The sequence below is a fragment of the Natrix helvetica genome (assembly GCF_964273705.1).
Source record: "Natrix helvetica genome assembly, chromosome: 1".
Lineage (NCBI taxonomy): Eukaryota > Metazoa > Chordata > Lepidosauria > Squamata > Natricidae > Natrix > Natrix helvetica.
The window spans coordinates 159,744,995-159,770,920 of record NC_138548.1 but is presented as its reverse complement, the minus strand read 5'-3'; the positions used below and the strand labels follow the sequence as shown (position 1 = coordinate 159,770,920).

Sequence of the window (25,926 nt, the reverse complement as noted above, 5' to 3'; positions counted from 1 at the left end):
AAGGACCAAATGCATACATCTTTTATGGAGATATTAGTGCTGCTGAATGTATATCTTGATTTATGTTGAAAGAGATTTTTGCATTTAGAATATAATAGAATAACAGAGTTGGAAGGGACCTTGGAGGTCTTCTAGTCCAACCCACTGCCTAGGCAGGAAACGCTACACCACTTCAGACAAATGGTTATCCAACATCTTCTTTAAAACTTCCAGTGTTGGAGAATTCACAACTTCTGGAGGCAAATTGTTCCACTGATTAATTGTTCTAACTGTCAGGAAATTTCTCCTTAGTTCTAGGTTGCTTCTCTCCTTGATTAGTTTCCATCCATTGCTTTTTGTCCTGCCCTCAGATGCTTTGGAGAATAGCTTGACTCACTCTTCTTTGTGGCATCCCTTGAGATATTGGAACACTGCTATCATGTCTTCCCTAGTCCTTCTTTTCATTAAACTAGACATACCCAATTCTAGCAACTGTTCATTTAACAGTGAATGATTACTGTCTGGCTATATTCTTGAATGTTTTTGTGTTAGTTTCATTTCTGTTCTGATCTTTTCTCCAGGGACTTTCAGGTGTGGGACTAGAGAGATCGGGTTCTCTTCACCTCAGTGGCACGTCTTCAGTTAATTCTTCTTTAAAACGGGCAAAGCGCAAAGCACCTTCTCCACCTTCCAGAAAACTGCAAGGCCAAAGTGCCTCTAGCATTGACACAGGTAAACATAGTATTTCATAATTCTGTACCCAAAATCTGAAAACAGTGTTGCTCCTCATAGAAGGTAATGACTTTAGAGCAGTTGCTTTCTTTAACTTATAGTTAGAGTTGACTCATTGAATCATTACTACTTCATACCCCCAAATGTGAAATCACTGTGGTCACATCTTTAGCTGGTTTTAAACTTCATCCAGTGGTGGATTCCTACCGGTTCAGACCGGTTCAGTCAAACCGGTAGTGGAACTGGGAGCGACCCAAGTCTGCCACGCCCCCAAACGAGTCTCCGGGGGCGCCATAGGCCGCACCATCTTGTTTTTAAATTCTGTGCATGTGCGAACCAGCAATAGAGGCTGCTGGAACCCACCCCTGACTTCATCAGGTTCTTCCCAAGAGCCTAGAATATTGTAAGGGATCAGTGTAGTATATATGCAGATCTAAGCAGTGGCCTGTTGTATTATTCTTACCATTGAAATTTGATGGGAAGTTATTACTTATTACTCAATTGACTCATGACCACAATTGAGCCCAAACTTTCTGTTGCTAAGTGAGACATTTGTTCAGCCAGTTTTGCCCCATTTTACAACCTTCCTTGCCACAGTTGCTAAGTGAATCGCTGCAGTTAGTAACAACGGTTGTTAAGTGAATCTGGCTTTCCTATTGACTTTGCTGATCAGAAAGTCACAAAAGGGGATCGCATGATGCTGAGACACTGCCGTTGTCATAAATATGAATCAGTTTCCAAATGTCTACATTTTAATCGCGTGACCATGGGAATGCTGCAACAGTTGTTAGTGGGGGAAAAAAGTCATAAGTCACTTTTTAATGCTGTTGTAACTTGCAATTATTATTGTTCTTGTGATACTATTTTTCTGGCATCAAAGCAGTGAGGCACAGGCTGCATGCAATCTACAGGTAGTCCAATTGTTGACCCAACAGTTCATTTAGTGACCATTCAGTCACTAAATGAACTGCTGTGCCAACAGTTTCACTGCTTTGTTGCCAGAAAAATAGTATCACAAGAACAATAATTGTATTGCAGTTTACCTTTGATAAAAGATATTTGGGTATTGTTGCAGTTTTGCCATGAAGAGGAAGTATTTCCAAAATGCCTATTGTTGCCTATCTATTTTTCAGGATCAGAATCTGCAGAATCAATTCATACAGACAGCATTGACAAAGGAAAATACTCAAAAGCGCAATCTCCAACAGGTATTTTTATTGCATCATTTAGCTAAACAAAAAACAACAAACCAGCTACATCTGCCTCTTTATTTTTTTCTACCATTGTTATTATATTACTCTAAATTAACCCAAAACACTGGCTTTCATTTTAATGTACTTGAATTGGGCTTTAAAATGTATAAAATCAAGCATTATTAAATTATGTTAATATCTTTCCCTCTCTTAAGCCTATCTTGGGGTCAGACTGATAACAGAAGGGAACTTTGAGGTCTTCTAGTCCAACCCACTGCTCAAGAAGGAAACCCTATACTAGTGCCCCCCCTCCTTTTGGGCACCAGGGACCGATTCTGTGGAGAGAGGGTTTACTGTGGAACAGAGGGGACGTAGTTTCGCATGCTGCTCGCATCCTATTGATGGGGCTTTGCTTGTTTATGCGGCCCAGTTTCTGGCATGCTACGACCCGGTTATGGTCCATGGTCCAGGGGTTGGGGACCTCTGCCCTATATCATTTCAAAAAATAGTTATCTACTCTCTTCTTAAAAAACCTCCAATATTGGAATATCCACAACTTCTGGAGGCAAGCCGCTCCACTGATTAATTGTTCTAACGGTCAGGAAATTTTTCCTTTGTTCTAGATTGCTTCTCTCCTTCCTTTATTAGTTTCCATCCATTGCTTATTGTTCTACCTTTAGGTGCTTTGGAGAATAATTTGATCCCCTCTTTGTGGTAGCCCTTTAGATATTGGAACACTGCTATCAGGTCACCCCCCAGTCCTTCTTTTCATTAAACTAGACAGACCCAATTCCTGCAACAGTTCTTCGTATGTTTTAGCCTCCATTCGCCTAATCATAATCTCTGCACTCTTTCTAGAGTCAACCAGAGGTGGGTTTCTGCCGGGTCGGGCCGGGTTGGGCAAACTAGTAGTGGTGGAGGTGGGAGGCTCTGCCCACCCGCCGCTTTGCATGCTCAGAAGCGTTGTGTGCAAGAGCAAACCAGTAATAATTGGAAACGCACAACTAAAGCTAATCTCTGCAACTCAATTTGTTGGCTTCCTCCTTTGAATTTTCAGCAGAGTTGTGTTGTCTTTCCCTCTTTCCATTTCTCTCTCCACAGTCAAATCAGAAGTGTCCTTTATTTTTTATTTTTTTTTGCATTTTAAAATATATTCACAATTCTACTTCCCCCGTTTAATAGCCTGGTCTTTCCAAAGGGACCAATATTCACCCCATCTCCAATCTGCTCCTCAGATGGCTGTATATCTTCAAGGTTTATTAGTAGCTCTGAGGTTCTTTTCCACTTAATCTGAGCACGAGGGTGCATGCATAGAGGACAGTTTGCTTCATTTTGAGAGCAGTCCCGCTGGAAAGAAAGAGGATTGCTGAGGTGGGAGAAAGCTGTGACCCTGAGCCTTGGAAAAAAGGGGACATTGGAAATGTAGGTTCAGAAAAGTGCTTCCCTGGCTTTGTGCAGAGCCCCACAATTTAATACACAATTAATTGTTCTAAAAAAGAAAAGAATTGGTAACTGCTTAATCGCATTGATTTCATTGATTAATTGATTACATTTGCATCTGGGTGGTTTATAAATCAGTTATAATTTCAAAGGAAAAAATAAGTGCCCTTGTTTTGTTTTTAAATAAAGCACCTGCAATTTCAGTAGACAATATTTGGGAAGAGGTCATAATTCGGTTTGTACAAGATGGGAAAAAGGTAAAGCTCTTTTGAACGGATACCTTGATGATCAGAGACATTTATAATTCTTTTCAGTGCTGAGTAGAGAAATGTGTTAATTAGATTGTGTCTGTTAACTGAGTGCTGCAGGCCTATTAATATGACCAAAAATGACTGAAAACATTTTGATTTAACTAACATTGTTCCCGCTGCTTTTTTCCCCTTCTCGTGTTTGTTTAATTGTCACGTTAATCAAGTTAATTCACACATCGTTTCCTAACCTGCTTCTTAGGCAATGTAATTGATCTAACCAGGACCCCAGTGGCAGCAGGTACCTCATGCAGCTTTGATCCAGCCAGTCATGATCAAAACAATGTCCAGCAAGTCGCAGATGAAAGTAGAGTTTTGGTTAACGCTGATACTCCAGATGAATCTGAAGTGTCGCTCAAATGTAGGTGGCTGTCATGTTTTCTCTTTGGGAACTAATTTACTAAATTATACATACTCATCTCATTTAACATGAGCTCTCTGAGAGTAATGAAGTCATTTATATATGTTTTGGGGAGGAAAAGAGGATCTTCCATTCTGTTCAGTTTCATGTGCTTGCTTTGAATGTTTTAGTTCTACTTTAGCTTATTCATTGCTTTCTCTTCTTGATGATTTTAAGAGTGCCATTGTATTTGTCTTGAGAGTGGTGCTGTGGCCTAGAGGTGGAGCTCTCACCTCACAATCAAGAGGATGTGAGTTCGATCCTAGGTAGAGGCAGATATTTCTCTCTCTGGGCACAATGAGAATACATCTGCTGAACAAAACTTCGCATTGGTGACAGAAAGGGCATCTGGCCAGTAAACACTCTGCTAGCTCCATTCGGTTGCCCAGACTCCACCCCCAAGGGTTATGGAGTTGTTAAAAGAAGATGATTGTTGTATTTGTCTTAACATAACTCTGTGATACAGCACATTTATGCTGAAGTCATGTGATAATATTAATTTATTAATGAAGCCAGAAAATGAAAGCTGAGATATGCAGAGACTTTTCCTCTGATTATGGTAATACTATTAGATAATTTTCTATTTTCTTCCACAAAACATCTAAATATATTAAATTCTATATAAAGCAGCTCCCTATGTTCCTGTTGGTTTATTCTCTTATGTGTTTAATTAAAGAAGGCAACATTGCTTTAATGGTATTTTCAAATATATTTGCCAAACAGTCATCATCTATTAATATATACGTGTTTCATATAGTACATTCTCCCTACCTTATTTATAGAGGTTTTAAATAATAGGACAAAGCTCCTCTACCAGCATAACAAATGCATCAGCATATATATGTGTGTGTGTATGTATGTCTGTATGTGTATGTGTATGTATATGTATACATGCATGCATGCATGCTGGTCTTGTTGTATTCGGGTCTTTTCCCGTGTAAGATTGAGATTGTCTTGGCAATGTTTCGGCTCCGATCACGCTTTAAGTCCAAAACACCAGCCTGAAGATGGTGAGTGAGACCTCGCTGAAACATTGCCAAGACAATCTCAATCTTACATGGGGAAACACCCGAATACAACAAGACCAGCATATATACACATACATATATATCAGGGGTGGCGAACAAGTTCGACAAAAAGAGCCAAAATTTTAAACTGTGAGAGTCAGAAAGCCACACCACGCGCTCCCTTTCGGCGCTAAACCCGGAGGTACGGTCTTGCCCCACCCCTGGCGACGCGACGACGTTTGCCTGCGCTCCACCAGCTTGGCTGGGAACGGAGACGCAGGCTCAGCCTGCCAGGCTGCCACCACTCCACTGAAGACATTGCTGAGCAGAGAAACATTTCCATTCCCAGCCGAGCTGGTGGAGCGCAGGCAAGCGTCATCACGTTGCCAGGGGCGGGGCAAGACCGTACTTCCAGGTTTAGCGCCGAAAGGGAGCGCGTGATCCGGGTTTAGCGCCAAAAGGGACAAAATCCAAACTTGGCAAAGAGCCACAGTATACAAAATAATGATAAGAGGCAAAGAGCCGCATTCATTTTGGCCGGGAGCCGCATGCGGCTCGGGAGCCGCGTGTTCGCCACCCCTGATATATATGTTGTATTTGTGCTGATAAATAAATAAAGGGAGACTAGTATATACATACATACATACATATACATACATACATACATACATACATACACATACATACATACATATACATACACACACACATACACACATACATACACACACATGTATGCACACATACACACACACACACACACACATGCACACATACATACATACCATTGACGTGCGGTGAGGTTTATGACTGGTGAGGCACTGACACAGTGCTGGGTTTCAAATATTTTTAGACTTGTGGACTTCAACTCCCAGAATTCCACAGCCAGGCATGCTCAGTTCCAATTTAAAGCGACAGCATTTGTTTTTCTCCTTTGCTCCTTCTTTCTTTTTCTTTTTCTTCTCCTTCCCCTCCTTCCTCCCTCTCTCCCTTCCTCCCCCTCTCTCAAACACACACACACACATACACACACACACACACACACACACACACACAGAAGTTGGATTGGACTATCTCTCCTACCCCTTCCCTCTCTCACTCACTCTCAAACAAACCCCCCCACGCACAAAAGTTGGATTGGATATCTTTTCCAGTGGCTTGAAAGCAGCTCCTCTGCCATCCCCCCCCCCATTCCCCTGCTGCCTTTCCCAAACACCTCCACCATTGCAAATGCAGCCTGCTGTCTGGGTGGGAAATGCCTGGAACACAATAAAGCCCACCCACCACCTCCTGCTGGCAGGCTGGGGTGAGAGGAGAGGCAGAGAAGCCAGAGGGGAGCCGAGCCTTCCAAAAGAAAGAGGCTGGGGGAAGTGTGTGTACTACAGCATGGCTCTTTGCCTGGCTTCCTGCCTCCTCCTGTGGTCTCCTCAGTGCTCGCTTGTGCTCTCCCTCCCCAAGTGTAGTTTGATTGCAGGTGGAGCCACGTTGCCTTTTCAAACTTGTAATCAGTGAAGCTGGGCTAGATTTTTATATAGTTTTATCCAGCTGTGTGTGAGAGAGAGAGAAATGAATGGGGGCCTGGGGAGGAAGTCACTGCACTTGGGGAGGGAGAGCACCAGTGAGGTTAAGCAGAGTCATCCACGGTGAGGCAGCAACTAGCTCAGCTTTTTCCTTTTCCTTTTTTTTTTCATGATGAGAGTGGTGAGGCTGTGCCTCACTTGCCTCACCTGACTGCATGTCACTGATACATACATACTTTTGTATACTGAAACTCTCCAAAGATTATTCTTTGTGTGTGTGTGTGTTGTTATTTTTTGCACAGCTGACATGGGTTCTGAATATAGCCTAAAGGAAATAGATGAGAAGGACGAAATATACGATGATTCTGTCAGTGCTTCTGAGGTTCCACTAGATGTTCAGAAACATGAAATTGCTTCAAGTTTTTGTTTCGGAGACAATGCACAGGAGTCTAATGAAGGAAAAACAGAAAACACGACTGCAGGAGATAAGTAAGTAAAGCTAAGTTTAGTATGATTTTATCTATGTATGAGAATATGGAACGCAGTAATTCATCCAAACTGGGTGCCATCATCTGACACTACTGTAGGTAGTCGTGGTGGTGCAGTGGTTAGAATGCAGTATTGCAGGCTAACTGCTCACACTGCCAAGAGTTCGATTCCTTCCATCCTGACCGTGTTAGGGTTCTAAATACCATGCAGAAATAAATCATTGTCCAAGGCAAAACATCCTTAAAGGTCCAATTTATTCGACAGGCAAGTTAGCACCTTTATGGAAAATTCCAACTCTGATGTACATCCTGGAATTCCATCCAGTTGAAAGTTCATGATCTATCCCCACACCCACAAATCCATCACATGTTCCAATCATCATCTTCCACGCTGACATCTACACCCCTCTGGTTCCGGTCAGGTGTCGAGGTGCGGAGACAAAAGATGACCTTGGCTTCTATAAAAGAATGTCAACAATACATTCTACAATCCTACTCCTTTCTATTCCCCCCTCCCAACTACTACACTATTGAAGCAGCATAGAAAATTATAAGAAAGTGTGGCAGGCCAAAGATCCTAAAAAGAACATAACTACAGGCCTGACAGGCGGCCTCTCCTCAAAAGAAAAACGTTTCCTGCAAAGAGAATAACATAAAAGTTACCATAACAAAATTAACCACCTCTTCTCCACCCAGGGGAACCCTTTGAACTGTTCACCCAATTATCTTCAGACCAAGGGTAACCCTTCCAATGCACTAAGTACTGTAAGCGACCCCTATTCAGCCTGAAATCTACAATTTTTTCCACCTCAGATTGTGTTTCCCCTTCTATCACTCCAGGAGGAGATTGAGCTTGGGTGGATGCTCTTCTGTTAGACCCAATTACTGGTTTCAACAAGCTACAATGAAATTCTGGGTCAAATTTCCCTAGACTTCTGGGTAGACTGAGTTGAACTGTAACTGGGTTAACTATCTTCACTAATAGGAATGGACCTAGATATTTTGGACCCAATTCCTTGCTAGGCATTTCTAATCTCATGTATTTGGTAGATACAAAAACATTGTCCCCCACATGGTAAGGGTTTTGGAGCGAGTGATGTTGATCATCTTGCTTCTGGTAGGCTTCTGCCGCAACTGCTAGAGCCTTCTTCGTATTCTCCCATCCTTTCTTTTATCCTCCTCTTATTTATGTATTTATCCATTTAATAATTTTTAATTGTTATTATGTATGATGTTTTTGATATGGACTGTACACCGCCCCGAGTCCCTTTTGGGAGAGGGGGCGGTCTAGAAGTGCTAATTAAATTAAATTAAATTAATTAAATTAAATTAAATTAAATTAAATTAAATAATTAAATTAAATTTCTTTAGCATGTCCCTCCATTCACTCAAAGACATGAAGGAAGGAGGTTCTCTAGGCAGCTCAGGCATGGCAACAACTTCCATGCCACTGGTAATCTGGAAACCCGCTAATCCTCTGCTGCTGTGGACCGCATCGTTGTACGCCACTTCGGCGAAGGGTAGCAAGTCCGACCAGTTGTCGTGCTGATAGTCCACAAAACACCTGATGTATTGTTCCACCACCGCATTGGCTCCCTCTGCTGCGCCGTTCATGCTGGGATGAACCTCTGAGCTCAGTTCTTCTGTGGACCCAATGGATCTCAGGACCTCTCTCCAGAACTTGGCTGTGAACTGGACTCCGCGGTCTGAAATGATCCTCTTGGGTACTCCGTGCAGGCGATAAATGTTTTTCACAAACATTTTCGCTAATTCGTTTGCGGATGGCAATCCTGAGCAAGCAATGAAGTGTGCCTGCTTAGAAACCAAATCAATAACTGTCCAAATTACTTTATGCCCACTGCTGTCTGGGAGTTCCACGATGAAGTCCATTGTGACCTCTTCCCATGGCCGTTTACGGCTCTCTGCTGCAGGTGCTGTAGGTTCTGGGCTCTTGGATTCAATCATCCACGGCTGGCCTTTTTCCTCCTCCGAGGCCTCCCCCTTGGTAGGACTCTTTGTCACCTGAAGTTGGGGATCCTCTTCCAGAGGTCGGTTGGGCATTTCCCCCTCCGAGGCCTCCCCCTTAGTTGGACTCTTTGTCACCTTCAGTTGGGGATCCTCCTCCGGAGATTGTTTGCCCTTTTCCTCTTCCGAGGCCTCCCCCTTGGTAGGACACTTCGTCACCTTAAGTTGGGGATCCTCTTCCAGAGGCTGTTGGCCCTGATGACTTTTCTGTGGTGGCATCTGGGGCCCTCTCTTTACCACCGTGGCAATTGGTACACACGTTTGTTCTTCTGCAATTCCCTCCTCCGAGGCCTCCTCCTTGGTAGGACTCTTTGTCACCTTAAGTTGGGGATCCTCTTCCAGAGGTCGTTTGGGCTTTTCCCCCTCCGAGGCCTCCCCCTTAGTTGGACTCTTTGTCACCTTAAGTTGGGGATCCTCCTCCGGAGATTGTTTGCCCTTTTCCTCTTCCGAGGCCTCCCCCTTGGTAGGACACTTCCTCACCTTAAGTTGGGGATCCTCTTCCAGAGGTTGTTGGCCCAGATGACTCTTCTGTGGTGGCATCTGGGACCCTCTCTTTACTGCCGTGGTGGTTGGTGCGCACGTTTGTGGCATTGGGGCTGGAGCCAAGCACTCTGACGCTCTGTGCCCAAGTTGACAACAATGGTGGCATTTAATTGGCCCCCACGAGGAATGGAACCTAGTTACATCTCTAAACTTAGGAACCGTTTCATCACATTGCCTTGCTCTCCAACTTGCAGCTTCCCCCTTGGTAAACCCTTCTTCCATGGTGGAGATTGCTTCTCTGTAGGAAGGTGGGGTAAGAACCTTTTTGGGCCTTGGAGATGCACCTTGTCCCGCTTCCCATCTTGCAGGCCTCTCTTTGGTAATCCCTTCTTCCATGTTGGAGATGGCTACTCTGTAGGAATGTGGGGTAAGAACCTTTTGGGGCATTGCAGATGCACCTTGTCCCGCTTCCCATCTTGCAGGCCTGGCTGTGGTAATCCCTTCTTCCATGTTGGAGATTGCTACTCTGTAGGAAGGTGGGGTAAGAACCACTTGGGGCCTTGCAGGTGCACATTTCCCCGCCATCCACACTGCAGGCCTGTGTTTGGTAATCCCTTCTTCCATGGAGATTTCTTCTCTGTAGGAAGGTCTGGTAAGAACCTTTTTGGGCCTTGCAGTGGAGACTGGAACCGGTGGGGAGATCAATCCCTCGGTTGGCCACTGCCCAGCTTTCTGCCATGGTGCCATCTGCTGAGGGAGGGCAGGTGCCCACTGGCATCCCTCCCATCCATGACTTGGGGCTAAGACCCATCCCGGGGTTGCCTGCTTCACAGGTTGCAGCTCAACCAATGATGGCTGGCTAGGGGGGTGATTGTGCCAAGGACCCTCCTGCTGGCTTGGAGGAGTTATGGGCCAAGTAGGTGCCCTTTGCTGGCTTGGAGCATTTCCCCATGCTGATGGCAAAGGAGGTGGCCAGTAGCATCTCTTCCATCCAAAATCTGGGAAGAAAGTCCAATCTGGTTTTGCTTCATTTACTGGTTGCAGCCTCATTTGTGGTGGCTTGCAAGTGAAAGATGCTGGCAAAATTCCTTCTTCCTGCCTCGGTTGAAATTCCCATTTTGAAAGGGAATCTTTCTTCCAGTTAGTTGCAGGGTAATAAGCCATTTCATTTATTGCCGTCTGGAAGGAGCCCAAACCTCCGTTCTAGGGTTTTTTTTTTCTCCAAGCCTTGCTTCCAAGCTGGGGGGAAGGAGGGGAAGCATGCACTCACGGTTAGTTGTTCGAAAGGTCCAGGCGTGGGGATGGCTTGAATCTCCATTCCTTTCATCTTCTAACTGTGTGTAGAAAAGTCTTTTTACAGCCCCCTCCGTCCTCTAGCCAGATGCAATAAAACTGGAAGCAGCATTCCATTGCCTTTGAAGTTCCGGCACTCAGCTTCTTATCACCAAAAGCTTCTCATTATTTCTTCGCTGATATTTTACGCTGTCCCGGTCAGGGTTGGGAATGCCGCGACCCCCATCACCAGCTCTTCCATCACCAGCCCTTCCCCCTTGAGAGGGGGAGGGTGCTAGTGAATTATTTTAAAGAGCAGAGTTGGAATAATGTTAGGGTTCTAAATACCATGCAGAAATAAATCATTGTCCAAGGCAAAACATCCTTAAAGGTCCAATTTATTCGACAGGCAAGTTAGCACCTCTATGGAAAATTCCAACTCTGATGTACATCCTGGAATTCCACCTAGTTGAAAGTTCATGATCTATCCCCACACCCACAAATCCATCACATGTTCCAATCATCATCTTCCATGCTGGCATCTACACCCCTCTGGTTCCGGTCAGATGTCGAGATGCGGAGACAAAAGATGACCTTGGCTTCTATAAAAGAATGTCAACAATACATTCTACAATCCTACTCCTTTCTATTCCCCCCTCCCAACTACTACACTATTGAAACAGCATAGAAAATTATAAGAAAGTGTGGCAGGCCAAAGATCCTAAAAAGAACATAACTACAGGCCTGACAGACCGGCTCAAGGTTGACTCAGCCTTCCATCCTTCCAAGGTAGGTAAAATGAGGACCCAGATTGTTGGAGCCAATAGGCTGACTCTGCAAACTGCTTAGAGAAGGTTGTAAAGCACTGTGAAGCTGTATATAAGTCTAAGTGCTATTGCTATCACTGTAATGGGAGTTTAAAAGTTGTGCTATCTAGTATAGTACTATTAATGCCCCATATAGCAAAATAAAGGTTAATCAGTGTTTCTTTTTTAAAAAAATGTCATCGCTGGTGAATTTATCAAAGATTGGCAGCTGATGTTCCCTAGTTCATTTGGGGAGACAGGGAGCCCCAGCCTCACCTTACTGAGGCTTGGTAGCAAACAGTTCTGAGTTTTGATGGCATTATAATGTTTTGGGGTTTTTTACTTCCCCCCCCCAACATGTAAACACTAGTCTATATGCTTAAGCCTCAATTGGATTCCATTTGCCTATTTTGCCCTGATTTGTGATAGCAATTGTGACCAGAATTTCCATTGCCTAACAGTACAATTGTAAAGTATGACTGCATTGCTAAGCATATATCTACAGTTCCAGTTATTAACCAAATCCTATAGTAGTTAGGTGAGGCACCTTCTTGTTGGCTTTCCACAACCAAAATTAGTGGGAAGCTGGTAGGAAATTGCAAGTCCCTGACCAACTGCTTTCAGATGGGGGGCATGGAAGGGTTGGGAAGGGTGCACAAAGATGCAAGGGAGTATGTAAGGATTGGTATGGTTTTGGGAAGTTGTGATGAGTCAATGAGGGCATGGCGCTGAGGAGTACAAGAAGATGTGCAAAGGTGTAAGGGAGATGTGGCAAGGTTGTAACAGGAGAACAGAACTTCTTGCTCAGCATCCAGATTGTGATCATGTCCTGGTCCCAAGCCAAGCCAGCAAAAGAAGAGGCCACACTGTGAGCAGAACGGATCTCTTTACTGGAGTCTCAGCTTGGCACGTGGTGAACAATGCATGTAAAAGGGTTTCTAGCCAGCATTACTGACTTCTGCTAGCCAGCTGGCTATATGGAATCAGCACACCCCACCCTCCTGTTCCTCGTTGTTCCCGTCTGGCTCCAGGAAGTACTCTTGCTGGGGCTCCAGGAAGTACTCTTGCTGGGGCTCCAGGAAGTACTCTTGCTGGGGCTCCAGGAAGTACTCTTGCTGGGGCTCCAGGAAGTACTCTTGCTGGGGCTCCAGGAAGTACTCTTGCTGGGGCTCCAGGAAGTACTCTTGCTGGGGCTCCAGGAGGTACTCTTGCTGGGGCTCCAGGAAGTACTCTTGCTGGGGCTCCAGGAAGTACTCTTGCTGGGGCTCCAGGAAGTACTCTTGCTGGAGCCCGGTTGCTCCCTGACCAGCAAGTACTTTTCAGGCCCAGTTCCAGCAAGTACTCTTCGAGTCTGGTTGCTCCCTGGCTGGTTTCAGCAAGTACTCTTCGGGCCTGGAGGCTTCTGAACTGACCACAGCTGGCTTGCCTTCCTGGCTCCACTCCCCGTGAGTCCCATCACCCACCACCCACCTGTGCACCCCATGCACCTCCTCCCCGCGTGTGTGGCAACTCTGAAACAGCGTGTTGTGGCAACTGCGAATGGTGCATTGTCTCAGATATTGACACATCATTTGACAGCAGAAGTGTTGAGATGACTGGAGTTCTAAGGACCAGTCACAGCCATCATTCTTACAGTACAGTGGTACTTAGAATGGTCATTGAATGAATGGTCATAGGGCTAAATCTGTCTCTAAACAAAACAGAGCCCCTCCTTCTAAAACATGCCAAAAATCTCAAGTGTATCTCCTTTATTATAATCATACTTCCTGAGATCCAAACCCATAAAAAGTTCAAAAAATAAAACTTATCTGCAGCTCCTGGCAAATAATAAAATGGCTATGGTCTCAGAATGGCGTCCCTTTCCATCCGTTCTGACTTGTGTGTCTTTCATTCAGACCATGTGGTCCTTCGCCTTGATCCCACCTTTGTTCCAAAGGTAAATTCGGCCTTTCATCGACCTCTAGACCTCATCCTTCCAAATTTCTGCCCTAATCCTTCTCACAGTCTTGAACGCAACTGGCACAAGTTAGATATAAGACGTGCTCTTCAGATCTGTATTGCCAAGACGGCTGTATTCGGGCACACCGAAGCGCTCTTCGTGTCCTTTCATCCCACAAATAAGGGAGTAAAGGCTCCTCCATCCATGATTGGGCGCTGGATCCGGTCAGCCATATCTAGAGCTTACCTGGCACATCACCTCACGCCTCCTTCCAACATCACGGCGCATTCCACGTCAGCAGCGTGGACAAGGCAGGCCTTGGTAGAAGAGATCTGCAAGGCGGCCACTTGGGCTACTCCTACCTCCTTTATCCGCCATTATAAGGTGGATAGATACATGTCGGCAGATGCAGCATTCGGGCTGTGGGTCCTTCAACAGGTTCTTCCCTCTTCAAGCTCCTAGCCCAGTCTTATTCCCACCCGGGGACAAGCCCAGCTTTGGTACGTCCCATGCATGACCGTTGGAGAATGGGGCGTTGGTTCTTACCTGATACGCCCCTTCTCGAGGCAGATGGAGACAGCAGTCATCCCCACCCTTTAAGTCCTGGCCTAGTTTGCAGAGGGAGACCTGGGACCAATCGCAGTGGGAGATCTGGGAGAAACACTGGAACATCAGAGGATGGAGAGCAATCAAATAATGCACAGCAGTCTACTTACCTCCTTCGTCATCAAAGGATGACTCGCTGCCCCGAGTCCCTTTGTGGAGGGGGTGCGGCCTATAAATTGAATTAATAAATTGAATTAATAAATAAAAGCGGGAGGACACTCCTTAGAGGCGATGACATCACTTTGGTAGACTCAGTTCTATTGGTTACTGACTGAGTTAACCCATGCATGACCGCTGTCTCCACCTTCCTCGAGAAGAGGCATATCAGGTAAGAACCAACGCCCCATTTTCTTTAAATTTAAAGATTAATGTAACTATAATGTCCAAACTTTTTTCATTTCTTGATTTTCTCTGGCTATATTTGTCTTTTCAATACACTTATATACCTGCCAGCTAGAATACTCAAACCCACAAAAACCTAAGCTATAAAAATGTATTAGTCTTTAAAGTCCTTTCATTTTCATTGTTTTCTTCAGTTCTTGAGTCATAAGCTGAATTTATGTGTACATTTTAGCATAGGGACCATATTTTTATTTTATGGTTCATTATTGTCATTACAGGTATTCCTAGGGTTGGTTGATTACTTAACTTACTTAGCCATCCAATTTATTGGCTACCCATCTTACCACAGGTAATTCTGGGGCTATTGGGACTGGGAACCACATTGTTAAGTAATCACAATCATGTGATTGTATTGCTTAGTGACAGTAATTCCAGAAGAATTACAGTCCTGCTGCTGTCATTAAACGAGGACCTTATGGGTCACTAAGCAAGGCCTCCTATGACAGTGAGTTTTGATTTCCTACTGGCTTCCCCATTGACTTTACTTGTGGGAAGCCAGCAGGAAACATTGGAAATCACAATCACATGATCATGGCTCATTGCTTCATCATAATTGCAAGCTGGTTGCCAAGCACCAGGATCATGATCACATGACTGCAGGGATGTTGCAGTGGCTAGAATTCCAAGGATCCATTGTAAGTTCTCCTCATTCAGTATTGTTGTAACTTGAGTACTACCTATATTCTGCTCTGCCTTTGGCTTCTTTTCTGTCAAAACAAATTATCTTTTGTTTGTGGGGCTTTTTTCATCTGTTTGTCAATAGTCCTCTCCCTAGTATTTTTGTCTTGTTTTGCAGAGCCCAAGATAGTGAAATACTGAGAGAAAAAGTTAGCATTCCCAATGGTACTGCACTTGGAACATTGCAGCCAAACACAAATAATGGTGAGTTTCTCTTTATCAGAATTATGAATGTATCCTTCAGGTAATGTCTTGAAAATCAGGAGACAATCCCTGCAGTTTTTTTCTGTGAATTGCTCATGCAAGGGAATTTTCTCTCTGGGGATGCTAATTAAGCTTAGTGGCACTGAGGAATTCTTATTCTCCTTTTGTGGTCATTCTCAAGTCATATAAATTAGCAATCATAAAGTCCTGCCTGCCGTTACTAGTATTAGTACTATACTAATACACAGGGGTGTGATTCAAAAATTTTAGCAACTGGTTCTCTGCCCGGTTGCTGGGTGGGTGTGGCCATGGTGGGCGTGGCCTACTCAGCCTCCTGCACCACAGGGGGGGGGTTGTGCCCTCCCCAGGCTCTGAAAGCTTCCTTTGAGCCTCTGGGAGGGCAAAAACGGCCTCCCCAAGGCTCCAGAGGCCCTCGGAAGGCCAGAAACGGGCCCATTTCTGGACTTCCAGAACTTCTGGGAGGCTTGTTTTTCCCCCTCCCAGAGCCTCCGTATGGGCCCTGCACTTATCTGGCATCCAAAATGCATCACTTGGAGACTCTGAGGAAGGGAGGGGAGGAGTGGGTGGGGCTAGCCAGTCCTTGCAACTACCAGTTTGGCGAACCACATGTAAAATTAGCATCCAGTTCGCCCGAACTGGCTGAATCCCATCCCTGCTAATACAGTACTAATATAGTTGTCAGTATTAGTACTATACTAATATAATATTAATACTAGTATTAGTTATAGTACTAATAAGCTATTTTGGGTCTGCTAGGCATAGATTGTGAAATCAGCCCAACAAATGGCAGTTGGTATAATCAATGAAATTTATTTTAAGGGAATTATTATGCTTAGTACCGTTTTAATGAAAAAGAGTGATGTGTGATTCAAAGAGTTTTTCTTCTCTGTGCTAATGTCAAAATTATGTTTCCCTTTTTTTAAAAGGTCATAAAGAACCAGCATATCCTCTGCCTTCTAACAAACTCAGTAAGGAAGAAACAGGGAAAAATAACAAGCCTGAGACACTGGATGACGCCTCTCTAAATGGGGTGAATGATCAAAAATGTGATCAGATCAATGTAGATCTAATAAAGACTCAGGATGTCGCAATTCAGACCATATCTGAAGATAATTTTGGTCTGACTGCATTAAATGAAAACAGCAATCATCGGGGCCGCGCACTGAGCCCTCACAAAAATCCAACTCATGGACACAAGCCAGTACAGAAAAAACATTCCTCAGGAGCCCTGAATATGATGAATAAGTCCATAGCACAAGCAGACCAAAACAGTGTGAATCCTAATGGCACCCATGACAATGCGTTTGTAAATGATAACCAAGTTCTCCCAGAGACAATGGCTAGAAGCCCAGTTAGTTCTCCTACAAAAACGTACCCAGTTTACAGACACGGTTCAAAGCCTAAACCTAAGCCTTCCAATGAAATTACTAGAGACTACATACCCAAAGTTGGAATGACTACTTACAAAATAGTACCTCCCAAGAGTTTGGAAACAGCGAAGAATTGGGAATTAGATCCTGTGGAGTACCAAGAAGCAGCGGTATCTCCCAAGAATGAAAATTCCCAAGAATTTGGCACACAAACAGAGACTGCTCATATCCCAAAAACACCATGTCAAACAGAACCTGATTTTAAGAATGAAGTTACATTACACGAGGTAGGGAGAGATCCGCCACCTAAAACATACCCGGCTGCTGATCATAGCCCAATTTCCTTCTCCAATGCCAAAGGCCAGAAAATGGAGGTAGGACACCCCAAGCCTAATCAAGACCACCCGATTCCTCCGTTAATTCTAAATTCAGGGAATAAAAGTTCTCCACCCGCAGTGCAAGAAAAACCAAAAATTTTGAGTCCCCCGATAAGGCCAAGCAGTTTTTATTTGCAAATACAGAGGAGGACCACAGATCATTATGTAACTTCTGCCATTGCAAGAAGTGGCTCTCTAAGCGCCCCTATTCAGAATGAAGCCAAGACTGTAGAGGCTGAGAAAAAGGTGGCATCTCCAGATCAACCTTGCCCTCCACTACCTAAACCAATTCCTGTTCCTTCTCAGTTATCTGAGGAAACTACTGAAAACGGATGCCATGAAGAAGAAAGAAAAGTCTCCACTTCTCCTGTAAAAGTGTCTCAGCCACTGAATTCTCCTTCATCCCAGCTTTCTCCATTGCATTTGAAAACTTTGAGGACTTTTGTTTTGCCACAGCCATATTCTTCTCCTAAACCTTCTCCTTTTGCTCTTGCTGTATCATCAGCAGTTAAAAGATCACAGTCCTTCAGTAAAACATGCGCCAATACAACCAGACCATTAAAAGAACAATCTTCTCTTGATCTTAGCACATTACCATCCAGCACTGAAGTAAAGGATGATTCACCTATACCGAGTCCAACAACTCAGACAGAGCAGATCCTGACCGACAAGGTAAAACTTGTATTTAACATACATTCATGGTGGCATTGCCTCTCCCCTACCCCCAGTTCTATCTCTTCTTACTGGAATGTTTGAGTAAGTTATTTATCCAACATTAGGCAGTCGTGTATGTTACCTGAATTTTATGCCCCATCCCCCAAATAATAATAAACGAATGATTTATTATTCTGGATCCATGAAAGCTTAATAAATGTGTTGGGCGTTACAGTGCTTTGTAGATAGAAACCTATAGCTCTTTGAACGTGTGCTCAGAATGATGGTAACGCACTCCGCTAACCTTACTTGGGCCATGTTTTAACCCAGCAGAAGACTAACGATGCAAGCTATGAGCAAAACAGGCAGGCTCCCCCTTTACGCAACCATCCAGCCACCGCTATCTGTGAGAGAAGCATTGCTGCAGCAGTCCAACACCCTGACCCAGAACAGATCCACCAGAGCTTGCTGGCTGCAATCCGCTCTGGAGAGGCTGCTGCCAAATTGAGGCGGGTGAGTCGCTGTCCTCCCTTCTCCCGCTCAGCATTAAATCAACAGCAGGAGATTTATAGTGCTGCTTTCAAAATCGGTGTAATAATCAGAATATGATGATTGATGAGCGAATCTTGTGAACATGTGATTATTATTTTTTAAATTATGCCAATAGGAAATAGATCAGTGTTCAAAATTGCTGTTTCTGACAATGATCTGACAATTATATACTTGACCTAGTATATAATTAACTATACACTATATCATTACTCCTTTGTTATAGAAACAATAACCAACTAACCCATTTTAGAGGATAACAGGTTGTTCTGTACCCTTAACTTCCCTCTCTTCCTACTTGCCTGGTCACTTTCTCCTTTCTTCCATCCCCACTTTCAGTTCTCTTCCTCATTTGTATTTTCCAAGTTAAAGTCTTTCATAAATGGGCTTCATACCTGCGCTTCCATCTTCCCTAAACCTCTTCAGCCTTTGAAGCAGATAGTTAACTCGGTATCTTCTTAAAATTCAAGGCAGTACAGCAGAAAGGTGGTGGCATCAGTTTCAAGTTTGTAGGTTTCAAGTTTCAAAATCGGTACTTTAAAAAAACATACTGGATATTTTTCATGTATATTCAGAACAATATTTTGCATATTATTTTACAGAATTTGGGTGGGGGTCTAGTTCTTAATAGGACAAAATCTATATACAGAGAATTTAGTTCAAGTGAGTCGATGAAGTCAACATTCTCAAGCAAGCTTGGTGATTGCACAGCTTGCCATTCTAAGATATTTTTTTCAGTATTCTTTGTGTTGTTAAAAAAAAGTCTTCCTTTGTGGTTTTAATTGTTGTTGCTGCCTGCTTCTGTTGGCTGTAACTATAGTGAACCCTGTAGGAAATACATTATCTGAACTTTTACCAGACAGGGATTGGATATAGTATCGAGACATCACTGACTGTGCTTGTGGATGACTTCTGGTGGGACCAGAAGAGAGAGATGGTGTAACTCTCCTGTTACTGCTTAATCTCTCAGCAGCTGTAGACAGAACTATACAAGATCTATTACCTAGACAAAGAGGGGCTGAAACACTCTTTCAAGTCCTAGGAAACAAGATGGTATTTGGAAGTGGCACAGGTGAAAGCTCCCTGGTTCACTGGGATATAAGATGGAAATGAAGGATAGCAGAATCAAATTTGCAATTCTGTTATTATAGCTTAATAAATCTTAATCTTAATAAAACATAGTTCTAGTGCCAGGCCTGCAGCCATATTCCTTTTGGATCTTTGGCCTGCCACATTTTTTATTATTCTATTTATTATGCCTTTTCTGTTGTATGAAAATGGGAGGGGGGATTGTACAGAGTTAGATGCTATGTAGCCAAAACAAAATTCCTTCTAGAAAGTCAAGGTCATCTTTTATTTCTGCACCTCTGCATCTGACCGGAACTGGATAGGTGCAATTGCCAGCACGGCAGTGGAAGATTGGACCATGTGATTGGATTGTGGGTGTGGGGCAAGATCTTGAACTTGGGTGGGGAAAACTGGGTGGGGAAAATCGGGAAGCTTCAGACTCGAGTTTTCCCAGATGTGCCAACATGGCTCTCTTAATAAATTGGAACTTTGAGCAATACTTTGTCTTGGATTTTGATTTAATTTTGGATCCTATTTGGTTCCAAATAGTCTTTTGGTGGAGTTGATTTTCTGGACTGAGTTGCCCTATATTGCTGATAGCAGCTTTCAGGATGATTGATCACAGTAGCCTTATGAGCCCTTCACTTCCAGAGGTTAGAGATGAGAAGTTCTGAATTATAGGGACCCTTCTTTCTCCAGGGTCAGAGAGTGGGACAAGACAGAAACATTGGCCTTGCAGGGTTCCTTGGGGCTCACCATCTTCCCATTTGAATCTAACACCCACATTAATACAGATTCAGGTATTATCACTGTGCAGATGATACCAGATTTACATCTTAATCTCAAGACAAAGAGGCACTGCAAGTAAGGACTAGTTCCAGTCCCTGGCAGCTGTCAAGGTCTGGATGGAGAGGAGCAGGTTTAGGTTTAATTGTAGCAAGACCAAATGGCTTTGGTTTCAAGCATTTTTCAATTTCCATTCTCAGTGGGATTGCGCTTCTTCGGGCAGAACATGTGTGCAATTCATGGGTTCCATAGACTGTAAGTTCTTATTCAACATATAATTGGTAGCCATGGCCAGAGATTCATTTGGTACTCCAATTACAACTTGTATTCTGAGCCATGATGGCACAGCGGTTAGAATGCAATACAGTATTGCAGGCTACTTCTGCTCACTGCTAGCAGTTCAGCAGTTCGATTCTCACCTGCTCAAGGTTGATGCAGCCTTCCATGCTTCCAAGGTCGGTAAAATAAGGACCCAGATTGTTGGGGACTCTTAAGAGAGGGCTATAAAGCACTGCAAAGTGGTATACAAGTATAAATGCTATTGCTATTCTGGACTGGGAGGCCTTAATCACCACCTGTTTGGATTATTGCAGTGCCCTCCACATTTAGCTACCTTAAAGTCTACTCAGAAACTGCATTGGTCCAAAACACAGGGATGGAAAAGTAATTATAGTCATATCTCATTTTGTCTGTGTAACGTCATTGTTTCATACTCCCTACTGTATCGCACCGTTATTTAGACCAATTAGATTCCAGCTGCAATTCAAGGTTGATTGTCACTTCATGTGGTTTGGATACCTCTGGGGGAGGTGTGTGGGCTCTTTTAATTGTTTCTGCCCATGTGATAAGATCTGGAAAGCTTGCTTACTCCAAGTCCTCGTGGTAAATAAAGCAGGGCCATCTTGCAGGGCCTTCTCCATAGCTATTTGCACTCTCTGGAATAGCATTCCTTCTGATGTCTGTATGACTCCAAATCTGTTGTGTTTTTGTAAAGCTTTGAAGATCAAGGTTTTCCAACAGTTCCTTGGGAAGGGTGGAATGTGAGCTGGCTCCCTGCATGTTTTCCATTGTTCTTATAATGAGCTGTGATGTTCTGCTACTTGGTAATTCTATTGTCACTTGGGTTTTTTTTTTCTTTGACTGCTATGAGGCCCTCTACGGGTTTGATTTGATAAGTAAATAAATAGTGAATAATGAAGAGTAACTAAGGCCATGCGTCCATTCATTTTGAAAACTGTGCATTGTAAAGAGAATGGGCTCTAAGGTTAACTAATATGGTCAGAACCAGCCTATTTAGATCCATTCATTTTTAGAAGTTGTTTCAGATTTTCCTCAGTTGTTCTTCATTGAAGAACCCTCCCCTCCCCAAAATAAAAAGTGTAGCCTGTTGATTAGACTTTTGCACTATCTAACAATATGAGGAACTTGGATGAGAAAGCTGTGGTATCAAATTTATTTTTATGCCTCTTGTGAAGATGATGTCAGGCTGTGGCTGCAAAATGTCACTTTAGCTTTTTAAAACAAGGCCTGTTGCATGTGAGAGAATTAAACCCTTAATGTCAGCAGGCTGGCAGGCTCCTTGATTCCCTTGGGTATGGAGAGCAAGGAGAAAAAGGATGTTGGGCCAATAGTTTACTCTAGTAAATCAGGTAAAAGGTCTGTCAGGTGCTCTAGTTAACTGCCAAGTATTTAAGAAATGAGGCAAAAAAAACAGTTTCTTCTGTCAGTCAAACATTTTCCTCCTTTTAATAACTTGTTTGGGTGCAGGCTCAAGGTTGACTCAGCCTTCTATCCTTCCGAGGTGGGTAAAATGAGGACCAGATTGTTAGAGAGGAATGTAAAGCGGTATATAAGTCTAAATGCTCTTGCTCTTGCTAATGTTAATAAGATGAACCACTTGATGGGCTCTGTGGTCCCCAGACCAGTTGATCACGTCCTTCTAACTCCAGTAGCCTTCTTTTCTCAGCAATATCCATTCTTTCATCCAAACTGACCAACAAGCCAGAGAAATATAATTGCAACAGTGAGGTGTGTGACATATGAATTTAATAAATAAATAAATAAATGTAATTTCAAGTCAGGTAAACCCAATCCTCCTCTTTCTTTTGTACTCTTGTAATAGCTTACATTTAATTTGTGTTTTCCCCCCTGCCATACAAATTTAGATAGATAATTCTGCCATTATTTAACTAATACATCAGTTGTCAAGACAAATATTGTCTAAAATAAAAATAACATTCCAGATAAAACATTCATCCTAATCACAGAAATTATCCTCAAAAATGACGATTGTATTTTGTTCCATCTTTAGCGTATCTTTTTAATTTCACTCTGTTTTAACATAACTATTTTGAAACAGCATGCAATTCATAATTGTCATGGCGATACCGAGTCCCTTCGGGGAGAGGGGGCGGTCTATAAATCAAATAAATAAATAAATAAATAAATAAGATACCCAAATATGTTACTATCTTCTCAACCTTAAAACCTGTTTTATTCCTCAATTCTGTTAGATTTTGTACTTTCATATCTTAACATCTTTTGTCTCCTATTTTTTAATCTTGGAGATATGCTTCTTCCATCTCATTTTGTCCCACCAATTTGCACTGTTTGGTAAAACAGAATGTCTGTCCAGAGACACCCACTGAATGTCAAGACTGATTAATATTTGAACCCAAATCTTCTCAGCTTCGCTGACCACATCACATTACTCCTTTTATCAAACCTGTATACACTTCTTTATTGAATGGGGTCCGAGTAGACATCTCATCCTGATCATTAGATGTTGCTCAGGGATAGCTTTTAAGACAGATGCATGTTAAACTGGCCGATGGATGGTATCCAGGCCTAGTTTTTTTTCCCTATGATTCTGACAATATCTTCTTTTTCAGGTTGCACCTCCATCAAACACTATTGCCATCAATAGAAGTTCCAGTCTCAGTTCTCCAGTGTCCATCGAAACAAGATACAGTAGTCATTAAGACTTTGTACCAAATATTTTGCACTTTAATCACAATTGCATAGATCTACTGCATACAACCTACTTCACGGTTACCTGCATAATTATTGAAGACTATGTATAAATTGCAGGATTGTGTGGGTATATATTGTCGAGAGTGAAGCACAGAAATTTAATGGATGCCTCAAAAGAATTCTTAAACTATAATAATTTATGGCTTTTTGCCTTTTCTCTTTAAAACTAAAAATGCTGCTTCAGAACTTATTCCATGGCGCAGAACAGTTGTAGATTTTTGCTGCTGTAATAATCAGATATGTTAATTTCCACTTCATCCATAATAAATGGTGTGTAGCAATGTGCTGTATAATGCTAAGATTCATCTTAATGTTTGTAACTGCTTAATAATTATGTTTCAGAAACATTTGAATTTAAATGTAGTTATTCTCACCTGTTGCCTTGAATGTTAAATTTGAAATTAATTACTGCACCTAGCTAAATATTATCTAGAAACTCTGATGGGCAGGTTTTCTAGTAAAAAAAAAGCAATGTAGATGATATACATCTAAAGTTACATACTTCTAAATCAGTTTAAGTGCTTATTGTTCTCCCTTAAATCAGTAGAACCTAAAGGTGCTTAATTTCGGCTCGATCATGCCTATTTAGATTGATTGTTACCATGTTTGTTTCTAGTATCAAAATGAAAAATAATAAAACAGAAATCCCCTGGCACCTTCTTTATAACACTATATGTGGATTTCTTTATTTAAAACATGTTTAGTCTCAATGCTAGAGTGCTTATGTATGTGATATTTTGCAACAATACCATCAGTGAGATCAGATAACTTTTTTTCCAAAAGCAGCTGTAAATCCACATTCCAAACTTTGCAAAATAGAAACGAATGCTTCTGGAGTGCACTCCTGTTGCTCCTGTTGGGCGTATCCCCAAAACCTTAGCTAATATGGCCAACGAGGATAGATAGTAACAATTGGGCAGTGTGGAAACATCTGGAAAGTCACAGGTATCCCATCCTGTCCTAAGGTGGTACCAAAGAGCGGGACCATTCATATCTGAACTGCATATCTCAAAAATAGGTGTATACTTCAGCGTTCCTATCTCCATTTCAGAGTCCTGCATTGATTTCACTCGCCAGTACTAAGATTTAGTAACTTCTACCCACATCTTTTTCTAAATTAGTAGCTAATGCGATGTTGGGAAAGGATCTTTGGCAAAGACAGACTCATAGGACATATATTTGGAAATATACTTGGAATCTATATAAGCTGACATGAAGCATTCACAATCCAGCTCTGGGCTGGGCTGAAGATTCTGGATATTTGTTTGGCAGTGGTTATAAATTTTCAAGTCATTGAACTGTGGATCAGTTATAGCTTGAAGAGATCTCAAGCAAAAGTCACAGTGGCCTGGAGCAGTCATAATGGATTTGAAAATAGATAAGCCGTAGTTGAATGCAGACTTTCGTGCAGTTTTTCTTCAATATTCATAAAAGCGAGCTAAATTTATGTCTGTTAATTTTTAAAATGTTTTTTTGACATTCAGGAAATTCAGCTCACGGTTATGGGGGAAATGAGCTTCACTTTCTCTTGAGGTATTGGTGACAATTTCTTCAGTGCGAATTTATTTTAGAAACATTGTCAGTGAGCTAGTTCTGTGAGTGTGTATTTCTAACATTGTAGAATTTAAGAATCACCCATGGAAAAGATATATTATCTTGAGCAGAAAACCAAATCCTCAGTAATAAGATGTTTTGCTTTGTCACAGTCTATCCATCTTTTCCTTCCTGTCTTGACTCACTAATGTTGCAATTTTATGTTTAAAATCTGTTTTGTGACCCTAGTTCTGATCAAGCAATAAATTGTAGATATGCATTGCAAATAATGGAATATTTTTAGTTTACTTTTAAATAACTCATGGTGTTTTCAGATAAAAATAATGGTATTTAGTCTTATTCTTGAATCATTATGTTGAATTATAATTGTGAAAACCTATCAACTTTTGATCATTTAAAAAAAGCTTTGACCAGATTAGTTTTTAAGGAAGACTTCCAAATGTTTTCCAAATGTTCTATGTAGTGAGTTGCATTGTATTGCTCTGCATGGCGCAATGAATTGCTGTCAAGAAAATTACATAACACAGAATTGGAAAAGTGCCATAATTTACCTCATCACTAATATAGCAGCTTTTTTGCTAACCTGACTATACATCATTATTTCTGCCTACATACAGCTAGATTTGTAAACAGCAATCATGCCACCATACCAGGAAAAAAATATTATATAACCAGTGCTCTTTATATATACATCTAAAATGAGTCTCAGAATTAAGTGAAGAATGCTGGAAGATATATACTAATACTTTTACAAACTATAACTACAAAACTCCCTATCCAATGATGCAATGGTATCACATCAGGTTTTTTTTTTCACCATCTTCTGTCATGGTGTCTGAGCAACTTCAGAAGGAAAGCAATTTGGGATTACTTTTATCAAATCTGCTGAGAATACAGATCTAAAAGAACAGGAGAACCAATCCAATTCTATAGTTAAAGCATGTAAATATATCACCAAATGGATGCAGATTCTATCTATCCATTTCCACTATATAATGCATACTAACCCCTGCCTTCATCCTGCTTTATCTA

The 25,926-nt window shown here is 42.3% G+C and overlaps 1 protein-coding gene across 6 annotated transcripts in view; it reads left to right on the top strand.

Moving 5' to 3' along the window:
* COBLL1 (cordon-bleu WH2 repeat protein like 1) overlaps positions 1–25,163 on the top strand; it is a 132,835-nt gene extending 107,672 nt beyond the window's left edge. For 3 of the 6 annotated variants that reach the window (XM_081939682.1, XM_081939684.1, XM_081939685.1), the window contains exons 8-15: positions 561–711; positions 1,845–1,919; positions 3,855–4,013; positions 6,882–7,068; positions 15,397–15,482; positions 16,430–17,922; positions 18,235–18,417; positions 23,199–25,163. In XM_081939682.1, the coding sequence (XP_081795808.1) occupies positions 561–711; positions 1,845–1,919; positions 3,855–4,013; positions 6,882–7,068; positions 15,397–15,482; positions 16,430–17,922; positions 18,235–18,417; positions 23,199–23,288 (2,424 nt within the window). In that variant the 3' untranslated portion in view covers positions 23,289–25,163. The remainder of the gene's footprint in view (positions 1–560; positions 712–1,844; positions 1,920–3,854; positions 4,014–6,881; positions 7,069–15,396; positions 15,483–16,429; positions 17,923–18,234; positions 18,418–23,198) is intronic. The other 3 variants (XM_081939683.1, XM_081939686.1, XM_081939687.1) reach the window with 3 other exon arrangements.
* Positions 25,164–25,926: the final 763 nt, after the last annotated feature.